This window comes from Phoxinus phoxinus, assembly GCF_949152265.1.
Source record: "Phoxinus phoxinus genome assembly, contig: scaffold_80, whole genome shotgun sequence".
NCBI classification, from domain to species: domain Eukaryota; kingdom Metazoa; phylum Chordata; class Actinopteri; order Cypriniformes; family Leuciscidae; genus Phoxinus; species Phoxinus phoxinus.
This window is the reverse complement of record NW_027639357.1, coordinates 1-23460: the sequence shown is the minus strand read 5'-3', so window position 1 is coordinate 23460 and position 23460 is coordinate 1. Positions and strand designations below refer to the sequence as shown.

Genomic DNA, 23460 nt, shown 5'->3' with positions numbered 1-23460 from the left:
TCGGCTACAGACTTTGTTGCACGTCGGCTACATTTTTTGTTGCGCGTCAGATGTTGTTGCGCGTCAGATGTTGTTGCGCGTCAGATGTTGTTGCGCGTCAGATGTTGTTGCGCGTCAGATGTTGTTGCGCGTCAGATGTTGTTGCGCGTCAGATGTTGTTGCGCGTCAGATGTTGTTGCGCGTCAGATGTTGTTGCGCGTCAGATGTTGTTGCGCGTCAGATGTTGTTGCGCGTCAGATGTTGTTGCGCGTCAGATCTTGTTGCGCGTCAGATCTTGTTGCGCGTCAGATCTTGTTGCGCGTCAGATCTTGTTGCGCGTCAGATGTTGTTGCGCGTCAGATGTTGTTGCGCGTCAGATGTTGTTGCGCGTCAGATGTTGTTGCGCGTCAGATCTTGTTGCGCGTCAGATCTTGTTGCGCGTCAGATCTTGTTGCGCGTCAGATCTTGTTGCGCGTCAGATCTTGTTGCGCGTCAGACTTCGCTGTGACGTATGAAAGAAACGACCGATTTCAGACCAGCCAGTTGGTTTTGCCTTTGCAGTTTTTTTCTTTTTATTATAAAGTATAAAACTGTAAATATTTATAAAACACTGTGTACAGAACATGCATTTGTTAGTCAAACTATATACATGAAGAATATTAGCTTAAAATATGATTATTCTAAAAAAGTCAATATCTTATAAAAACCCACTTTTTTTTTTATCGTGCAACCCTGCATACAAAAGCTCAAGAATACCCATAATGCACTGTGAGGATTGTGCCGATCTAACTCCCTCCATCTCAGCAGTAGATGGCGTTCATAGATATTAGATACGTTTTAATTGGTTATTACTTGTTCAATTAAGGTTTACCAGCTACTTCACACACTTGCTTTTAGGAAACAGCATGTGTGCATTTTAAAATAAACATTTCGAGTGGAATTTAGAAATAATTTGTAAATGGTATTTGAAACCACAGATATAATATATAAGTTTGAAACAGTTTTCACCATGAAAGCTTTTGAAAGCTAGTATAAAATATAATAGTAAATGGGTTCATGGATATTATTCAAAGGAGTACTGTGACTAAGCTGCTGACGTCACCTCTCCTGTCCGCTCTCGCTGTCAATCAACGCCAGGCCATGCCCCACACAAGTACGTTCTTCCTGTCAATCACCACCAGGCCACGCCCCACACAAGTACGTTCTTCCTGTCAATCAACACCAGGCCACGCCCCTCCCGTGCCTCTTACACAAACAGCAGCAGCTCGAGAGAGTAAATAGAGAAAAGATGGCGGAGTTCATTCAGCTCAACAAACCCACTGAACCGAAACCAGCGTCCCAGAACCGGGAGCACCATCATCATCCTCCACCGGCCAAGAAAATCCGACAAGAGGAGAAAATATTTAAAGCCAAGAAGATGAACGGAGGCACGGAGCAGCAGAATTACAGCAGCAAACCGAAAAACAAGAAAACCAAAACAGAGAAAGACAGAGACCGAGAGAAAGAGAAAGGCAAAGAGAGAGAAAAAGAGAGGAAGAAACACAAACTGGCGGCTGAAAATCACCTCAGTGTGAAGAAGGAAAACGGAGAGCTGAAGTTGTCGCAGAAAGGTATCGACAGCCGCTTCGCTCGGGCGCTGTTTGTGGCTGATAACGGGCCGTTGGTTCGCTAGATGTGATCTGTACAAGTGTGTGTGTATGTGTGTGTGTTTATGATGTGTTTATTGTGCCTCTGTGAGCGCGTGTGTGTTTATTTGTGTGTCGAACACATCCGACAGCGCTAGTTAGCTTAGCATCGGCGCGCGACCCGAGCGGTGACGGAGCGCGTGCAGCTGCAATGTGACCCGCCGCAGAACCAGCATATTAAACCATAATAGCGTTATAATATCTGCTGTGTTAATAACATCTGAGGGAATCACTCACGGACCTCACCGAACGTAATCGGAAACATGTGTTAATATCCAAATACCAACCCAATCTATAGAACGATAGAATAATTACCTATATGGTAATAAACCGAGTAAACTGCTGTCATTCCCGAAATGTCTATTCAGACACCAAACCAGACGCGATCATGATTATAATATCTACTGGTTTATTGCTGAAATGTCATTACCGCCTCGGACGTGTTATTAACGATGTATTCAGCCTGGGAAACATACATTTATAGCAGAAACATGAATTCAGATCTGAAACAGTGTGTGTGATAGTGATGTTCTGTTACATTAATAAATATAATGTTCTGCTTCACTCTCACATGCATGTCGTGCTGCAGTTGTGTGTGTGTGTCATGATCAGCACTAATAAAGCGAAATCTGTGATGCAGAGAGTTGAGAACCAGTTACTCACACGGACTCATTAAAGTTCAGTTTTGTGTTATTGACCAAGGCAGTGAACGGGTTGTAAAGTTTCTCAGAAGAAGTTGTTTCTCAATGAACCCCCGGCCCGAGACCCTTCACAGGAGCAGATCTGTCCTCATGTCCTCCTCACGGCAAACCTGTGCGACTCATCAGTGGATCACTAAAGATATTCTAAATATAAATCCACATGATTAAAGTCAATGAGATGCAATGTTTGGACACCATTTACTTCCACTGTATTGACAATAAAAGTTGAAATGTTCTTCAAATTATCTTTAGTGTTCCGCAGAAGAAAGTCAGGTTTGGTGCTAAATGAGGTTAAGAAAAATATGACAAAACGAACACTTGTTGAACTTCCTCAGTCTAATTTTTGTGTGCTTTGGAGTCATGTTTTATTCACAATTTGTGCAGTTTGTCTTTATGGCAACATTATTTGACCCGTAATTTATCCTTCAGACTGTGATCTGCTTAACTGATGGGAAGAGTCAAAAGACAAAAAATAAGAAATGATCTTGTGCATAAAGAAGTTGAAGGACTGTTCATACCTTATTTTTTAAGACAGTTTATCCAAGAATATGAAGATATAGTGGAGGCTGGTCATGTGTTGAGGAATTGTGTGTTTGGGTTGTAACGTCTAACTGACGGCAAATCATGAACTCGGACTCGGGAAGGACACAACCTTCGACATCAGGACTGCTTTAACCCTCTGCTGTGTTTCTTTCTCCTACAGAACACACCATTAAAGACAAAGAGAAACCTAAAGACCGAGACCGTGAGAAGAAGAGAGAGCGAGAGAAGGACAGAGAAAAAGAGCAGGAGAAAGAGATGAAGGAGAAGAGAAAGCACAAGCTGATGACGGAGGTGAAGAGAGAGAATGGAGAGGTGAAGATCCTGCAGAAAGGTGAGACGCCATCAAACACCTGCACGTCTGTGACCTTTCACCTTTGACCTGGGCTGCAGGTTTAGGGGTTCCTATGTCACATTTATTTATGTAGCGCTTTTTACAACACGAGTGTTTAGAGCAGCTTTACAGAGATAACAGGAAAATAATGCAACACAGTGTTTCCAGAAGAGAATAGCGTCTCCGTCCAGCTTAAGCTAGCTCAGTGACGGCTCATTTCTGTTGTAAAAAAGTGAAATCCCTGAAAGACAGAACCGAGTGTGTGGCAGCAGCTTCTGCTTCTTTGCCCTTTACGCCTGCGTGATAATATCCGGTGTTTTCAGAGCGATGGCAATGTGACGAGTGGCTAAAATCGTGGATTGGCGTAATCGAGATCAGCGCTTCAGATTAGCGATGAAAACGCCTCCCGTACTTTATTGCTTATTTAAGTGGTATTCTAAAACATTCAGGTGTCACAAACATATTATTGTTAAAATGTGCGCAAATGTGAAGGTGTAACAACAATTTGACATCAGACTCGTTCAGTGAATCGTTCGTTCATAGATGACTCACTGAACCGCGACTCATTGGTCATGTCTGATTCAGAATAAAGTGGGAAAGTGTGATCTCAGGCTTGTGACGCATCCAGTCTCTTCACTGATCCTGTGTTTATGACAGTGTGTAAAGATGCAGATTCACAACTGTAGTTTGTTATTGTAATCATCAGTAATAATGATATTCTAAACATCATTATTTGGTTATTGTTTAACATATGGGATCCACTTGTAATATTGAATCGACTATGAGTGACATGCGGAACATAATCGTGATGTGTATTCATAGCCTATGGCACTAATGCAGTCAAGACCACTAGAGGAATAGATTAAAACTAGAAGTGATTTATAATTAGAAAAATGCTTGTTTATATAGCTTGCACCGTCATAGTCTCAGTTCTGAAACTTGCAGCACAGCGGGAGTGTTGTTAAAAGCTCAAGTAAGAAGATATGAACTTCATGTTTTAACTAATTATTTGCTGTAATCATGACATTGAAATGAGGATAATAGTTGATCACATGCAGGAGCTGGACAGACATCAGCATCAGCGGCTGCAGTCACTGCTGTGGGTTAGGTAGATCACCTGAGTCACCTGTGCCTTTAATATCTGTCATCTGCTAAACCCTCACCTGTGCCTTTAATATCTGTCATCTGCTAAACCCTCACCTGTGCCTTTAATATCTGTCATCTGCTAAACCCTCACCTGTGCCTTTAATATCTGTCATCTGCTAAACCCTTACCTGTGCCTTTAATATCTGTCATCTGCTAAACCCTCACCTGTGCCTTTAATATCTGTCATCTGCTAAACCCTTACCTGTGCCTTTAATATCTGTCATCTGCTAAACCCTCACCTGTGCCTTTAATATCTGTCATCTGCTAAACCCTCACCTGTGCCTTTAATATCTGTCATCTGCTAAACCCTCACCTGTGCCTTTAATATCTGTCATCTGCTAAACCCTCACCTGTGCCTTTAATATCTGTCATCTGCTAAACCCTCACCTGTGCCTTTAATATCTGTCATCTGCTAAACCCTCACCTGTGCCTTTAATATCTGTCATCTGCTAAACCCTCACCTGTGCCTTTAATATCTGTCATCTGCTAAACCCTCACCTGTGCCTTTAATATCTGTCATCTGCTAAACCCTCACCTGTGCCTTTAATATCTGTCATCTGCTAAACCCTTACCTGTGCCCTTTAATATCTGTCATCTGCTAAACCCTCACCTGTGCCTTTAATATCTGTCATCTGCTAAACCCTCACCTGTGCCTTTAATATCTGTCATCTGCTAAACCCTTACCTGTGCCCTTTAATATCTGTCATCTGCTAAACCCTCACCTGTGCCTTTAATATCTGTCATCTGCTAAACCCTCACCTGTGCCTTTAATATCTGTCATCTGCTAAACCCTCACCTGTGCCTTTAATATCTGTCATCTGCTAAACCCTCACCTGTGCCTTTAATATCTGTCATCTGCTAAACCCTCACCTGTGCCTTTAATATCTGTCATCTGCTAAACCCTCACCTGTGCCTTTAATATCTGTCATCTGCTAAACCCTCACCTGTGCCTTTAATATCTGTCATCTGCTAAACCCTCACCTGTGCCTTTAATATCTGTCATCTGCTAAACCCTCACCTGTGCCTTTAATATCTGTCATCTGCTAAACCCTCACCTGTGCCTTTAATATCTGTCATCTGCTAAACCCTCACCTGTGCCTTTAATATCTGTCAGCTGCTAAACCCTCACCTGTGCCTTTAATATCTGTCATCTGCTAAACCCTCACCTGTGCCTTTAATATCTGTCATCTGCTAAACCCTTACCTGTGCCTTTAATATCTGTCATCTGCTAAACCCTCACCTGTGCCTTTAATATCTGTCATCTGCTAAACCCTCACCTGTGCCTTTAATATCTGTCAGCTGCTAAACCCTCACCTGTGCCTTTAATATCTGTCATCTGCTAAACCCTCACCTGTGCCTTTAATATCTGTCATCTGCTAAACCCTCACCTGTGCCTTTAATATCTGTCATCTGCTAAACCCTCACCTGTGCCTTTAATATCTGTCATCTGCTAAACCCTCACCTGTGCCTTTAATATCTGTCATCTGCTAAACCCTCACCTGTGCCTTTAATATCTGTCATCTGCTAAACCCTCACCTGTGCCTTTAATATCTGTCATCTGCTAAACCCTCACCTGTGCCTTTAATATCTGTCATCTGCTAAACCCTCACCTGTGCCTTTAATATCTGTCATCTGCTAAACCCTCACCTGTGCCTTTAATATCTGTCATCTGCTAAACCCTCACCTGTGCCTTTAATATCTGTCATCTGCTAAACCCTCACCTGTGCCTTTAATATCTGTCATCTGCTAAACCCTTACCTGTGCCCTTTAATATCTGTCATCTGCTAAACCCTCACCTGTGCCTTTAATATCTGTCATCTGCTAAACCCTCACCTGTGCCTTTAATATCTGTCATCTGCTAAACCCTCACCTGTGCCTTTAATATCTGTCATCTGCTAAACCCTCACCTGTGCCTTTAATATCTGTCATCTGCTAAACCCTCACCTGTGCCTTTAATATCTGTCATCTGCTAAACCCTTACCTGTGCCCTTTAATATCTGTCATCTGCTAAACCCTCACCTGTGCCTTTAATATCTGTCATCTGCTAAACCCTCACCTGTGCCTTTAATATCTGTCATCTGCTAAACCCTCACCTGTGCCTTTAATATCTGTCATCTGCTAAACCCTCACCTGTGCCTTTAATATCTGTCATCTGCTAAACCCTTACCTGTGCCTTTAATATCTGTCATCTGCTAAACCCTCACCTGTGCCTTTAATATCTGTCATCTGCTAAACCCTTACCTGTGCCTTTAATATCTGTCATCTGCTAAACCCTCACCTGTGCCTTTAATATCTGTCATCTGCTAAACCCTCACCTGTGCCCTTTAATATCTGTCATCTGCTAAACCCTCACCTGTGCCTTTAATATCTGTCATCTGCTAAACCCTCACCTGTGCCCTTTAATATCTGTCATCTGCTAAACCCTCACCTGTGCCTTTAATATCTGTCATCTGCTAAACCCTCACCTGTGCCTTTAATATCTGTCATCTGCTAAACCCTCACCTGTGCCTTTAATATCTGTCATCTGCTAAACCCTCACCTGTGCCTTTAATATCTGTCATCTGCTAAACCCTCACCTGTGCCTTTAATATCTGTCATCTGCTAAACCCTTACCTGTGCCCTTTAATATCTGTCATCTGCTAAACCCTCACCTGTGCCTTTAATATCTGTCATCTGCTAAACCCTCACCTGTGCCTTTAATATCTGTCATCTGCTAAACCCTCACCTGTGCCTTTAATATCTGTCATCTGCTAAACCCTCACCTGTGCCTTTAATATCTGTCATCTGCTAAACCCTCACCTGTGCCTTTAATATCTGTCATCTGCTAAACCCTCACCTGTGCCTTTAATATCTGTCAGCTGCTAAACCCTCACCTGTGCCTTTAATATCTGTCATCTGCTAAACCCTCACCTGTGCCTTTAATATCTGTCAGCTGCTAAACCCTCACCTGTGCCTTTAATATCTGTCATCTGCTAAACCCTCACCTGTGCCTTTAATATCTGTCAGCTGCTAAACCCTCACCTGTGCCTTTAATATCTGTCATCTGCTAAACCCTCACCTGTGCCTTTAATATCTGTCAGCTGCTAAACCCTCACCTGTGCCTTTAATATCTGTCATCTGCTAAACCCTCACCTGTGCCTTTAATATCTGTCATCTGCTAAACCCTCACCTGTGCCTTTAATATCTGTCATCTGCTAAACCCTCACCTGTGCCTTTAATATCTGTCATCTGCTAAACCCTCACCTGTGCCTTTAATATCTGTCATCTGCTAAACCCTCACCTGTGCCTTTAATATCTGTCATCTGCTAAACCCTCACCTGTGCCTTTAATATCTGTCATCTGCTAAACCCTCACCTGTGCCTTTATTATCTGTCATCTGCTAAACCCTCACCTGTGCCTTTAATATCTGTCATCTGCTAAACCCTCACCTGTGCCTTTAATATCTGTCATCTGCTAAACCCTCACCTGTGCCTTTAATATCTGTCATCTGCTAAACCCTCACCTGTGCCTTTAATATCTGTCATCTGCTAAACCCTCACCTGTGCCTTTAATATCTGTCATCTGCTAAACCCTCACCTGTGCCTTTAATATCTGTCATCTGCTAAACCCTTACCTGTGCCTTTAATATCTGTCATCTGCTAAACCCTCACCTGTGCCTTTAATATCTGTCATCTGCTAAACCCTCACCTGTGCCTTTAATATCTGTCATCTGCTAAACCCTCACCTGTGCCTTTAATATCTGTCATCTGCTAAACCCTCACCTGTGCCTTTAATATCTGTCATCTGCTAAACCCTCACCTGTGCCTTTAATATCTGTCATCTGCTAAACCCTCACCTGTGCCTTTAATATCTGTCATCTGCTAAACCCTTACCTGTGCCCTTTAATATCTGTCATCTGCTAAACCCTCACCTGTGCCTTTAATATCTGTCATCTGCTAAACCCTCACCTGTGCCTTTAATATCTGTCATCTGCTAAACCCTCACCTGTGCCTTTAATATCTGTCATCTGCTAAACCCTCACCTGTGCCTTTAATATCTGTCATCTGCTAAACCCTCACCTGTGCCTTTAATATCTGTCATCTGCTAAACCCTTACCTGTGCCTTTAATATCTGTCATCTGCTAAACCCTCACCTGTGCCTTTAATATCTGTCATCTGCTAAACCCTCACCTGTGCCTTTAATATCTGTCATCTGCTAAACCCTCACCTGTGCCTTTAATATCTGTCATCTGCTAAACCCTCACCTGTGCCTTTAATATCTGTCATCTGCTAAACCCTCACCTGTGCCTTTAATATCTGTCATCTGCTAAACCCTCACCTGTGCCTTTAATATCTGTCATCTGCTAAACCCTTACCTGTGCCCTTTAATATCTGTCATCTGCTAAACCCTCACCTGTGCCTTTAATATCTGTCATCTGCTAAACCCTTACCTGTGCCCTTTAATATCTGTCATCTGCTAAACCCTCACCTGTGCCTTTAATATCTGTCATCTGCTAAACCCTCACCTGTGCCTTTAATATCTGTCATCTGCTAAACCCTCACCTGTGCCCTTTAATATCTGTCATCTGCTAAACCCTCACCTGTGCCTTTAATATCTGTCATCTGCTAAACCCTCACCTGTGCCTTTAATATCTGTCATCTGCTAAACCCTCACCTGTGCCTTTAATATCTGTCATCTGCTAAACCCTCACCTGTACCTTTAATATCTGTCATCTGCTAAACCCTTACCTGTGCCTTTAATATCTGTCATCTGCTAAACCCTCACCTGTGCCTTTAATATCTGTCATCTGCTAAACCCTCACCTGTGCCTTTAATATCTGTCAGCTGCTAAACCCTCACCTGTGCCTTTAATATCTGTCATCTGCTAAACCCTCACCTGTGCCTTTAATATCTGTCATCTGCTAAACCCTTACCTGTGCCCTTTAATATCTGTCATCTGCTAAACCCTCACCTGTGCCTTTAATATCTGTCATCTGCTAAACCCTCACCTGTGCCTTTAATATCTGTCATCTGCTAAACCCTCACCTGTGCCTTTAATATCTGTCATCTGCTAAACCCTCACCTGTGCCTTTAATATCTGTCATCTGCTGAACCCTCACCTGTGCCACCTATAAAATGTTCATGGTGAGATAATTGCTGAAGCTTTTATCACGTTATTGAAATAAGTTGCAAAAAAAGTGTTGTCATATTATAACAGGTTTAATAAGTTTTTTCTCATAACAAAAATAACTGAACATATACATACAATAAAGCAATACACAAAAAAATGATTAAGTTAGCAGGTTTCAAACAGATTAAAGTGCAAAAGAATTAAAGAACAAATGGATAACCCTTTAGAATAGCGTTTAGTTAACGTTAATTAATGCATTAACTAACATTAACAATGAGCAATAGCTACATTTGTTACAGAAGAATGTCAGCTGAAGTCCATTAAATAATACAGTTACAACTTTTGATTTTATGAATGTATTATTAAATGGAATGGTAGTGGAGTACCTTAACAGACAAAAAAGTTCATCATCTCGACGTCACACACACACAGCGCCACCCAATGCTTTTAAGTGAGTTTCAGTGGCAAACTGTAGATCTCGGAGACAAATGTGCAAATACTATTTGTTTGTAATCTGTTGTTTTTGATAGTTGGCGCTTAACAAGTTCAATTTGTAGATTTACTCAAAGTAGCGTAATGTGTGTCACTACAGAAACCTCGCGTCTCACAGATGTTTAACGGACCCGGAATTGTGAACGAGTGGTTTGATGCATCACTGCTCCGCTCCTTCTCAGCTGTTCGTTGGGGGTGAATATTTTTTTCTTTTGCTCTGAGGATGTTTGTGAAGTTAATCTCCTTTCTCCTGTTCTGTAGGTGACGGAGAGAAGCCGAAGATAAACTCCGCTGAGGACTTGCTGATGAAAAAGGTCAAGAAGAAAAAGAAAAAGAAACATAAAGAAGGTGAAAAGCGAAAGCGGCCCAAGATGTACAGCAAGTCCAGCCAGACGGTTGGTTCTGAGAGCGAGTTCCAGCCTCCGGCTCCGGTCCAGCAGAGCGTCTCTGTGAGCTCCTGTAGCCCGACGCTGGAGAGCAGAAGCACACCGAGCCTGAAGAACATCTGCTCCCAGAGCCTGAGCGCCACCGACGGCCCAGACAAACCGGCTGCCCTGCCCGGGCTGGACCGGCTGGAGTTCGGCTGTCTGGTCCATGTGGAGAACCAGCCCAACGGAGGAGCCCTGGTTCTGCACGCCTACAGCAAGGAGCTCTCGGTGCTGACGCCCGTGCAGATGCAGAGGTTCGCGCAGGAGTTCGTCACCCTGTCGTTCAGCGAGGACCAGGACGGCTCTGCCAACTACGTGATGGGCGTGATCCACGGGGCCGCCTCATATCTCCCAGACTTCCTCGAGTACTTCTCCTGCAAGTTCCCCACCTCGCCCGTCAAAATGGAAATCCTGGGGAAGAAGGACATCGAGACGACTACTATGGCAAACTTTCACACTCAGGTTAGTAGATAGACGTGACAGTTGTTGCACTGGTGTGTGTTTGTAGGTTTAGAGAATGCATACAGGAGACCAAACATCATTCCTCTCTAAAGGCAGATCAGGACCTCGTGGATAAAGGGCATATGCCATTTCCCATGCACACATTATTGATAAAAACATCACATGCTAAAGCTTCTGCTATTGGTAATTATATATGCACTTTGCACAGGGTCAGGTTTCTGTCTGATTCAATAAAAACTGGAATTTTTGTGTGCTCACATGCTCTATCAGGATGTGATCTACACAAGGTTTTATACCCGAGGCTCTAGTGTTGACAAAAGTACCGACTTCGGTACCAAGAAAGTACAAAAAATTGTGGAGCGGAATCATAAACGCCTCTGATTAGGGCTGTCACTTTTTGTTCGAAAATCGATTGCACAATCGATCGGACCAACCAACACAAGTTTCGAAAATGAAAATAGGGAATCAATCTTAACGGCTTTCAGGACGCGGCGCTGGCCGCTGGGTTCAACCGCACAGTCCAATGGCGTAGATCTGACCAATTGTTGGTGTGTTTTGGAGGTAAAAACAAAAGAGCTGCTTTCACAAAACAGAATGTCTCGCAAGCCATTGAAATGAATGGGTCTCTTAGCGCCGCGAATGCCGTGCCCTGTCTGACAGGCGCTTTCTCTCAGAGCGCGTCCAGCTCGCCACGATACGCCCGCAGCGGACGCGCATCACACAGCAACTGCAGGTTCTGATAAACACACATAACAGCAAATTATAGCCCACTTCTGCATAAGGTGTCGCCAGTATTTAGAAAATGTCAAGCATAGGCTACAGATAGCGTACAGACTCGGGCTACAGGCTACGTAGGTGAAATTTGTTTGACATTTCTAATGGTGAACACAGCCATGTTAAAGCCTGCAGTAATGTTTTTCACTGATGTTATGGCAGTCCACTCTGCTTTTCGAGAATGTTTCACTCCTGTTTGTAATTGTACACGAAATTTCATGCCAATAAATCATCAGAAATATTGTGCGTCTCAAGCGCCCTCTTTACGTTCGTCCTAATGCCTGTTAGTGTTAGTTGTCCGTGGATTGGCCTATATTTGGCGTTGAAAATAGAAACGTCTTTAGACATTGAAAATCGATTTTACAATCGATTCAATGAACACTTATGTCTCGAAAATCTAAAAGGATTTTTTCACAAAAGTGACAGCCCTACCTCTGATTGGCCATTGTGTTCACGCGCGCATCGGATATGTCTGTGATTGGCTACAATGATCAACGCACGGAGCGTTTGAAAGCACAAGCAGGCGTCTGTTAGCGCCAGCGGACCGGTCCACCGCTCGCGTGTGTATCTGTGCAGGCGCTCGCTGAAGAGCCATATTTACAACATGTTTTTGAAGCGCAGATCATTGTATCCAATCACAGACATATTTGATAAGTATGTGAACACAACGGCCAATCAGAGGTGTTTATGATTCCGCTCAACAGCGCTCAAAGCCTCACCTTTAGAAAATGTCAGTATCGACTTGGTACCGAAGTCGGTACTTTTGACAACACTATGAGGCTGCAGATGATTTTGATGTGGAAATGCCATGCAAAAAACTCTGATGCATCACGATTCTTTCTTTAATGATTCTGAATCGATTCTGATTGGAGTCAAATTTTTTATCTCAGCTCTTCATTGCAATAGGACTTATATGTACATTAGAGACAGCCATGTCAAACTTGCTGCCAATTACATCCAAAAAGAGCTTGTATGATAGAGAAAACACAGTCAGAATAGATGTGTGCATTAGTGTGGGCCTGTTCTATCTAGATCTATATCTGTATGCTGGTCTGAAGACTGCCTACACCTGAGGCTTCACACTGCAACCGCTTAAGAGTGTCTATTAGGACTGGGCAATATGACGAGATTATCGTATATCGACGATGTCTCGCAAATATCTCGATATCGATAACAGTCAGTGTTACCAGACGATAATCGACAATATCGTAAAAATGATGACCGATAAACTTACAGGACGTTGCCAAATACATTATAAATAGCTTAGTAGTTAACATACACTTACCTTTTTAGTGTTTTTGCATAGCTACAGTAGCCTATGTGTTAAAAAAACATTAAAGGTAATATGGATAAGACGATGGTTGTGTCTGTTTTCATTATACATACGCAGAGAGAAGCACGTTACAAATAATGAATGAGACATAGCTTGGCTAAAAGTTTTAAACGGCTCTAAAAACATTATCGGCTATTAAAATATATTAAATAGAATATTAATAATACAAATATTAATCAAACATGGAAATCTAGAACACATTTAAAATACTAACGCTAAAAAGAAAATGAGAGCATTAAGAGAAAAAAATTATTTTATTCAGGAAACAATGCGAACGATATTCAATCATTTAGACAAATTGCTTTTATCAGTAGCATATTAAAAAAGTTTTATTTTAAAATCTAACAATGGGTAAACAAAAATCACCTTAAAATCACCTTAACCAGGCGATCTGTAAACTTTTTGAAAGTTGGTCTTTCCAAGGAGGAGATCACTGTGTGTTTCTTCTTCTTCAAAGGCACCTCTTGAGCGCTGGTGTTTGCATGTTGTTCTTCCATGTTCTCGTTTTTACCGGACTTGAGTGAGGATGGCACTCTGTAATGGCATCAAACACTTCTGTCCTGGTTTGCTCCAATTAGTTCAAATTAAATCCACCTCAGTAGCGGGGATCAAGGAGAGTGCTGATTCTGAGAAGTTTGCGTGGTTGTTATATTTGGCGTCTTATTCCTCCAAGATGCCAGTCTTAATTTTTTTTACCCAATTGTGTGTCATCTTCATTTTCCGCGAAGACCCGTCGTATTGCTGGAGTCTGTCCAGAACCCTTTCTGGCATCTTCAGCTTCGAGCCCCAGCGCGCTGGACAGTCCTACAATTAATTAACAAACAACACAAATAACATTACTATTTACAGGGTGTCCGCGGAGTCATAAAAAGTCATAAAATGTCTTAAATTTAATAATAAGAATTTTAGGCCATAAAAAGTCATAAAAACGTCCAGATTTTTCTGTACAAGGTCATAAATTACATTTAGCCACGTCTTAAATTGATATGCTCGTTCATTCATTGGTTCTAGCATTGCCTTTTCCCCCAAAAAATGCGCTGGCGGCATAATGTTAAATGCGGCAAAAGCGGAACGAAAAAACTCATTAGAACTGCGCGCCACACGGACCGTTTATCCGCTCGGCTCAAAGTCCAAACGGCAGCGCAGCGCGAGCTCACTAGAGCAGATGCGTTTACTCTGATCGGCCTCAGTCACGAGATCCAGAGAGAAGCGCTTGAATTCAGTGAAGAACACACGTCTCAGTGATTTACACCAGTGTAAAGGCAGATGAACAGCGCTGACGAACAGGAGAAACACTGAGGCAGCGATACAGTCAGAAGGCTTTTCCGACTACACATTCCCATAATTTACCACGGATTTACTATAACGTTAGCCTATTAATATTAACTGCACCATGTGGGATATACATATTGAATTGTATTATATTATTATTGTAGACAATGTATTAAAGGACTAATGGAATATAATTACAGTATTTTCCGGACTATAGCCTAAGTCGCACTTTTTTTCATAGTTTTGCTGGTCCTGAGACTTATAGTCAGGTGCGACTTATATATCAAAATTAATTACTGACTGAGATGAACCAAGAGAAAACATTACCGACTGCAGCCGCGAGAGGGCGCTCTAGTTAGCGGAGTTGTTCAGAAGCGACACCGAGGATGAAGAGTTCAGTGTTGAGGAGTGAGATCGGGAGCTTGGTGAACTCGGTAACTTGTTGGACTCGCTGGCTAATATTAATTTAGCCTATTCTTCCTCCCAGGTATATGTTCTTTATGCTATTGTGTAGGGTTTCCCGCAGAAAATGTGTTACTTAAAGTGTAACGTAACTTTGTGTTAGCCTACGTGTCGTCACCATTCACATCAGCATAAATGCTCCTGATAAATTATTTGTTATTAAAGCATTAACATTCACTAACCACTGTTAATTTAACATAAAAGCAAGGCTGCGTGCATGGTTTGCCATGACTGAATGTGCGCAAAGTGCGCTCCCTTAATAATTCCCAAAAGCTGACATCAGTTCATCGCGATCTCACACATCTCTGTTATTATCAGTGAAGCTGACTGCACAATTAATCTTTCATAATATCTACACTCTGTTTGTTATAATCCGAGGATTTGCCAGCAGAATTCAGCACTGAACAGAAAGTCAGTTTTGAGCCGTGAGGGGACTCTATCTTAAATGCTTCTGATTGGCCATTGCGGTCCAGAAATCAACACATGTCTGTGATTGGCTACATCGCTCAACGCTGCAAACATGTTACAAATAGAAACTGGCCTGTAAATCGTTTCTATTTTGTTTTAGTTGTTCTTGTTGCTTTTCTACAACAGATGAATAACAATTTATTCGTTTTTATATTTTTTATTCATAGATATTTAATCGTGTTATTCTCCCGCAGCCCGCACAGAGTGAGTGCATTAGGCTACCGCTCGCACTCGTCCATCACACAGGGATTAAAGTTCTCCGTCGCTACGACAGATTTCCGTTAATTGCAGAGTCTACGACGGATTTCTGTCAATATCAGGGCTCCCCTGTCATTGTCTTAAGTTCACTTTTAATAATTTTAAGGCCGTAAATATGCTTACATTTCTCAAATAGTGTAATAAAGGTCTTCATTTTAGTTTGAATGGGTCTTAAATTAAGGAAGGTGTATTCGCCCTGCTGAGGGGGATGTGATCGAAGCCTGGAGTGGCGCTAAAGCACGTTCCTATCTGCACTAAGCATTCTGTGAACACTCCGCTCCTGATCCACTCCGGGTTTTCTATACCCGCTCACGGAAAAACTGCTCAGAATAAGTGCAAAATGAAGGTTGTGAAATGATTGCCTAATGTTAACTCTACTTTGGTGTTGCAATCAGGGTGGGAAATTAGCACCCGCCACCCGCCGAGGGCGGGTACTTTTTCAAAGTGGCGGGTCACTTTGCCGTGTATACCAGCCACAGTGGCGGGTGGATTATAATAATGCTGCGTTCGCACCAAAAGCGAATACAGTTCGCAAAAATTAGCATCCACCGAGGGACCAGGACAGGACCACCAGACGCGCATAAACGCGTCTTTACATTGACTTAACATTGAATGTATTAAGTAGTAACCAATAAACACATGCTGCGAGTGATTTCATTGTACGGATTGGACAGCCTTTGTCAAAGAATGCGGTTGCTAAGTAACAATAATACACTTTTGTCGAGTAACTCTTTTGATTGGTTTTCAGCGCTGCGTGTCACGGCGCTGAAGAGACCGTTATACTGTATAACTTATACACATAGCTAAGCTGAGAATAAAAATAAAATAAAAAGTGTATATATATAGCTGAGCTGAGCTGGTGCAGAAGAAAGGGAAATTATTTTTAACCATGCGCGAGCGCTCTCTACACTGCTGAAGCGCGGATGATCTGAAAACACAGACAAGCTGGAGTTCAGCGATCTTTATTTGAGATTTTCTACTTAAATTAAAGTGTCATTCAGTCGGTCTGTGTTCTGTCACGAGCCGCTTGCGCTGTTTGTGCGACTAAATCTGCGATCAAAATGCAGGCTGATATCCAGCAGTGTTTTAATGTTGATCATATATGAGCAAGAATGCAATGTTTCCCGAATATCCACACGATTTCAAATGTGACATTGATTTTATACAACAGTAAAAAAAAGGGTAACATTTAAGTGATGTACTGCATTTAAAACAGTATAGTCAGGCTTATTGCTCTATTTTGCAACGAAATCTGTGGCTTTGAACGAATCGTGAGATTCAATGAATGAATGACTCGATGACTGCCACCTACTGGCTATTTTAATATAATATTTTTATTAATATTAAAAACGTTTTTTAACATTGCATATTTATTGAACATTGTTTTATTTAAAGCATTATTTATTTTTAAAAGGTATTATAAAGGTTAAAAATTAAATGAAAAAATGTATTAAAGGGGGGGAATATTGTCCCTTAATGGAAAAGGTGTGACTGCAGTCTAAGTGGAAGAGAGGAACTTATGAAAAGGGATGTAGAATTGCACAAGTGCTACTGCTAAAGAGTGCAATGTAAATAATTTCTCATAAGCTTAATTGAATGGCCTAGAGAGAATAATTATGACATTTTCTGTCTAAAGACTACATAAAAAAAAAGCTACCTAAAGTAACTGCAGTTTACTAAAAGTAATGACTAAAACTTTGCATTCATAAGCATTTTCGTCTGAAGATGAAGACTAAGACTGAATCAAAAATGGTTGCCAAAATGAACACTGGCCTACACACACCAAGCGGACTACAACGCTGTTGCGTATGTATTAAATATGACTGATCATTTAAATAAAATGTTTTATTTAATTCAAGTAGCCTACATAGTAGCCTACATAATTATTTTCCAGGGTTTAAAATTTATACAGATTTGATATTTTCCCCTCATACTTATGTTGGAATGGGTACGAAGTTGGCATTGAATTTAATTTGAAATGGTATTAAAAAGGTCTTAAAAAGCCTTGAATTTAAGCTGGAGGATCCTGGGGGTACCCTTAAATAAATAAAAAACATATTAAAGCAATTTCTTTCTTGCAATTTGAATTCCGGAAAAAGTGGCTGGTAAAAAATATAAGTGGCTGGTAAAATTGGGCATCCACCAGCCACTGTGGCTGGTGGACAAAAAAGTTAATTTCCCACCCTGGTTGCAATGATATTGCATATCGCCACGATAACCGACCTCATCTGAGCTGCCGTTCACATGTTTGCGCTCATGTGCGGTTTTTTCAAATGTAGATGCGCGAAAAGTGCGCTCAAATAGAGAAAGACGCTGTTGCAACTCGCCTCGCTTGTTTTCCCAGGCAAGGTGAATGAAAAAATCAAAGTAAGTTTTGGGGCTTTAGTTTATGTTCACAGAAGCTGCGAGCCGGTCACGAATTCCAACGCGACGCTTTGAGACACGCTTCAGTAACGATCATAAAATACGAGTCTGACCTGTGAGATGTGTAGCTAAACCAAACAACAGTTTGCAACGACTGTATCAACCAAATATCAGCTTTTGGAAGGTAAGATATACAGGTAAGGTTAGGAGACTGCGAGAAGAAGAGAGAATAGAGAGTAGTAGTGGGTCTGTCAGGTGTAGTGGGTCTGTCAGGTGTAGTGGAACTGTCAGGTGTAGTGGGTCTGTCAGGTGTAGTGGGTCTGTCAGGTGTAGTGGGTCTGTCAGGTGTAGTGGAACTGTCAGGTGTAGTGGGTCTGTCAGGTGTAGTGGGTCTGTCAGGTGTAGTGGAACTGTCAGGTGTAGTGGAACTGTCAGGTGTAGTGGGTCTGTCAGGTGTAGCGGAACTGTCAGGTGTAGCGGGTCTGTCAGGTGTAGGGGAACTGTCAGGTGTAGGGGAACTGTCAGGTGTAGTGGAACTGTCAGGTGTAGTGGGTCTGTCAGGTGTAGTGGAACTGTCAGGTGTAGTGGGTCTGTCAGGTGTAGTGGAACTGTCAGGTGTAGCGGAACTGTCAGGTGTAGTGGGTCTGTCAGGTGTAGTGGAACTGTCAGGTGTAGTGGGTCTGTCAGGTGTAGTGGGTCTGTCAGGTGTAGTGGAACTGTCAGGTGTAGTGGAACTGTCAGGTGTAGTGGAACTGTCAGGTGTAGTGGGTCTGTCAGGTGTAGTGGAACTGTCAGGTGTAGCGGGTCTGTCAGGTGTAGTGGGTCTGTCAGGTGTAGTGGGTCTGTCAGGTGTAGTGGGTCTGTCAGGTGTAGCGGGTCTGTCAGGTGTAGTGGGTCTGTCAGGTGTAGTGGGTCTGTCAGGTGTAGTGGGTCTGTCAGGTGTAGTGGGTCTGTCAGGTGTAGTGGGTCTGTCAGGTGTAGTGGAACTGTCAGGTGTAGCGGGTCTGTCAGGTGTAGTGGGTCTGTCAGGTGTAGTGGAACTGTCAGGTGTAGTGGGTCTGTCAGGTGTAGTGGAACTGTCAGGTGTAGTGGGTCTGTCAGGTGTAGTGGGTCTGTCAGGTGTAGTGGAACTGTCAGGTGTAGTGGAACTGTCAGGTGTAGTGGAACTGTCAGGTGTAGTGGGTCTGTCAGGTGTAGTGGAACTGTCAGGTGTAGCGGGTCTGTCAGGTGTAGTGGGTCTGTCAGGTGTAGTGGAACTGTCAGGTGTAGTGGAACTGTCAGGTGTAGTGGGTCTGTCAGGTGTAGTGGGTCTGTCAGGTGTAGCGGGTCTGTCAGGTGTAGTGGAACTGTCAGGTGTAGTGGGTCTGTCAGGTGTAGTGGGTCTGTCAGGTGTAGTGGGTCTGTCAGGTGTAGTGGAACTGTCAGGTGTAGTGGGTCTGTCAGGTGTAGTGGAACTGTCAGGTGTAGTGGGTCTGTCAGGTGTAGTGGGTCTGTCAGGTGTAGTGGAACTGTCAGGTGTAGTGGAACTGTCAGGTGTAGCGGAACTGTCAGGTGTAGCGGAACTGTCAGGTGTAGTGGAACTGTCAGGTGTAGTGGGTCTGTCAGGTGTAGTGGAACTGTCAGGTGTAGTGGAACTGTCAGGTGTAGTGGGTCTGTCAGGTGTAGTGGAACTGTCAGGTGTAGTGGGTCTGTCAGGTGTAGTGGAACTGTCAGGTGTAGTGGAACTGTCAGGTGTAGTGGGTCTGTCAGGTGTAGTGGGTCTGTCAGGTGTAGTGGAACTGTCAGGTGTAGTGGAACTGTCAGGTGTAGTGGGTCTGTCAGGTGTAGTGGGTCTGTCAGGTGTAGTGGAACTGTCAGGTGTAGTGGAACTGTCAGGTGTAGTGGGTCTGTCAGGTGTAGTGGGTCTGTCAGGTGTAGTGGGTCTGTCAGGTGTAGTGGGTCTGTCAGGTGTAGTGGAACTGTCAGGTGTAGTGGAACTGTCAGGTGTAGTGGGTCTGTCAGGTGTAGTGGGTCTGTCAGGTGTAGTGGGTCTGTCAGGTGTAGTGGAACTGTCAGGTGTAGTGGAACTGTCAGGTGTAGTGGGTCTGTCAGGTGTAGTGGGTCTGTCAGGTGTAGTGGGTCTGTCAGGTGTAGTGGGTCTGTCAGGTGTAGTGGGTCTGTCAGGTGTAGTGGGTCTGTCAGGTGTAGTGGGTCTGTCAGGTGTAGTGGGTCTGTCAGGTGTAGTGGGTCTGTCAGGTGTAGTGGGTCTGTCAGATGTAGGGGATCATCTGGTTACAATATACAAAGCTGTCTGTCAATCCCATAATGCTCTGCTCACTTCACATTCCCCTGGTCACATGACCTTAAGCAGCTCTTCAGTGGCGCTTCATTATTCATTCAAGAGAGCATAATAATAATCGTGTAAAAACATATCATACCCATTGTAATTCTGCCGAGTTTCTTTTGCTCAATTATACTTAATGTTGCATTTATGGACTCATAATACAAACAACATAGAAGCCATAACCGATGAGAGTGTGTGTTGTGTGGTGTGTGTTCAGGTGAGGAGGAGTTACTCCCACGGCACGTACCGAGCCGGAGCCATGAGGCAGATCAGTCTGGTGGGAGCCGTGGACGAGGAGGTGGGAGATTATTTCCCAGAGTTCCTCAGCATGCTGGAGGACTCGCCTTTCCTGCAGGTGTGTTTCCTCTCTATCTCTCTCTCTCTCACACACACACACACACACACTTTTCCTTTGACAGCAGCATATTGATCAGTGTGTGTGTGTAGCGCACGCTGCCGTGGGGGACGTTCTCCAGTCTGAAGCTGAAGAGCCCGACTGACAGTGACGACGGCCCCATCATGTGGGTTCGGCCCGGAGAGCAGATGATCCCCGTCACGGACATGCCCAAGTCTCCCTTCAAACGGAAACGGTAACGCAGCTTCACTCCTGTGTGTGTGTGTGTGTGTGTGTGTGTGTGTGTGTGTGTGTGTGTGTGTGTGTGTGTGTGTGTGTGTGTGTGTTAGGGTGTTTCTGTATCGAACTGCAGTTTCACACACACACACACACACACACACACACACACACACACACACACCAGAACCTTCCTAATATAATTTCAGAACTTCATCAACATCTTCATCATGAACACAGAGCAGCAACAGTTCAGTCAGATCAATAACATCAGTGCTCAACAAACACACACACACACACACACACAAACAAACACACGCGCAGACAGACACACTCAAAGACACACACAGACTCGCACACACACACTCACAGACACTCACTCACTCTCTCACACACACACACACACAAACACGCGCGCAGACAGACACTCACACTCGCACACACACACTCACAGACAGACACTCACTCACACACACACACACACACTCACAGACACACACTCACAGACAGACACTCACTCACTCTCTCTCACACACACACACACACACACACACACACACACACAGACAGACAGACACTCACTCACTCTCTCACACACACACACACACACACACACAGACAGACACTCACCCACTCTCTCTCACACACACTCATAGACAGACACTCACTCTCTCACACACACACACACACACACACACACACACAGACAGACACTCACTCACTCTCTCTCACACACACTCATAGACAGACACTCACTCTCTCACACACACACACACTGACACACGCACACATGTGTAGAGCTGTGTGTCAGTGATTCTCCAAATCAATGACTGTGTGTATTTGTGTCATCTGTTATGTAATAATGCTGAAAACAATCATAACCCTTTTTACAGGTCAACCAATGAAATAAAGAATCTGCAGTATCTTCCTCGAGCCAGTGAGCCGCGAGAGATGCTGTTTGAGGACCGGACCCGAGCTCACGCTGATCACATCGGCCAAGGGTTTGAGCGCCAGACCACTGCAGCTGTGGGGGTGCTGAAAGCTGTGCGCTGCGGGGAAGGGTGAGCACACACACACACACACACACACACTCTCTCTCTCTCTCTCTCTCTCTCTCTCTCTCTCTCTCTCACACACACACACACGTCCACTCTCACACACACACACACACACACACACACACTCTCTCTCTTCTGGAAGGGTATGAAACACCTGACCGGTGTGATGTGTATCCTGAGCTGCTGATGTCAGTGTGTGTGTGTGTGTGTGTGTGTGTGTTGTTTTGCAGTGCTGAGCCTCCACGCATCACCAAAGACGTGATCTGTTTCCACGCGGCTGATTTCCCTGATGTGGTTCAGCGGCTGCAACTGGACCTGTACGAGCCGCCCCTGTCTCAGGTGAGGTCACTTCCTGTGCTAAGTATTAGTGTTGTCACGATACTAGAATTTCTAACTTCGATACGATACCTTGAAAAATATCGATATTCGATACCATTTTCGATACCACAGAGAGAAAAACTGCCACTATATTAAGGGGATATTTTTTTTTATTTAAAGCTAAATATAAAAAGTCTAGAACATGACAATGAGGTATATTTTACATGAACAAAAATGTCCTGAGTTCTTGTTAATATTTTTTAATTGGACCAGGGGTAACATTACCCGTTGTATTTGTATAACCTACTGTTATCAAAGATTAAAATATAGCCTACTGTAGCAAAAAAGCACTTAACAGTATCAAATTGGAGGATAGAGTGTCAGTAATGTATAATAATAAGATTAAACATTACATTTTCAGTTAAAGGCATTTCATTATTGAATTCAGAGATGCCATTGTCTAGCTGTTTAGTTTAATTAATATCTGTGTAATCAAATTGATGATAATCGCTAATGAAGGCAAATTGCAGAATTAAATAATAATTTTCTGAATAAAGTTAAATAGGCACAAGTTAATTTGCATTTGACCACAGTTAAAATATTTACTGATTCCTCAGTCAGATTATGTTAACTTTAAGAATTACGGTGAAAAAACGAGACAACACTCATATCAACAACAATACTAGGCCATCTAGGTTTATGTTTCAGAAAAGTTAAAATGAAAAGAGTTACAGTGTTTCCTTTAGGATTTTTTTAGCAGTGGGGAAAGGTCTGTCCAAACAACAAACACCCCTGATGCTGAGCGTAGCCTATGCTTGCTAAATGGTACCCCTGGAGCCTGTTCCTTAAGTCTGTGTTCACCTATAAAATAATTTTAAAAAATGAGTGATGTGAGGGATTATTGATTGTCAAACAATCTTTTGGGTGCCCGCAGCCCGCTCGCAGTGTGAAGCGCGTGTCTGCGCTATTCTGACATACCCGCTCGCAGTGTGAAGCGCGTGTCCACGCTATTCTCCGACATGCCCGCTCGCGGTGTTCTTTATCAATCAACCAAAGCCGGTCGCGGGGGCGCCGCCCTCGCCATCTTTCCATTCACTTCACTTGCTATTTAACCAGAGCGAATGAGACGAGTGTGTCACGTGTGGTGTTTGTCAACGCGCCTTTGGAGAGAAGTGAAAGTGAAAGTGACCGCTCGGCTAGTATCGATACTTCGGGAAATTAGTATTGGTACCGTTCAGATATTTCAGTATCGATATTTTTGACAACACTACTAAGTATATACTTCCTGTGTGAAACCCTCGCAGGTGCTTGTCACATGATCTGCTCGCAGCGACAGCACTGGTGTTGGTGAAAGAGGTTATCTGAAGTGTCACGATATCTTAC

At 43.3% G+C, this 23460-nt stretch overlaps 1 protein-coding gene across 1 annotated transcript; it reads left to right on the top strand.

Moving 5' to 3' along the window:
- Positions 1 to 1192: 1192 nt before the first annotated feature.
- On the top strand, positions 1193 to 22098 carry LOC306994300 (lysine-specific demethylase RSBN1L-like; the record flags this gene model as incomplete). The annotated part of the gene is made up of 7 exons (XM_079639914.1): positions 1193 to 1589; positions 3069 to 3239; positions 10248 to 10876; positions 20348 to 20485; positions 20578 to 20720; positions 21595 to 21762; positions 21990 to 22098. Coding segments are annotated over exons 1-7 (1680 nt in total), but the record flags the coding sequence as incomplete, so codon positions are not given.
- Between the last annotated feature and the right edge of the window lie 1362 nt (positions 22099 to 23460).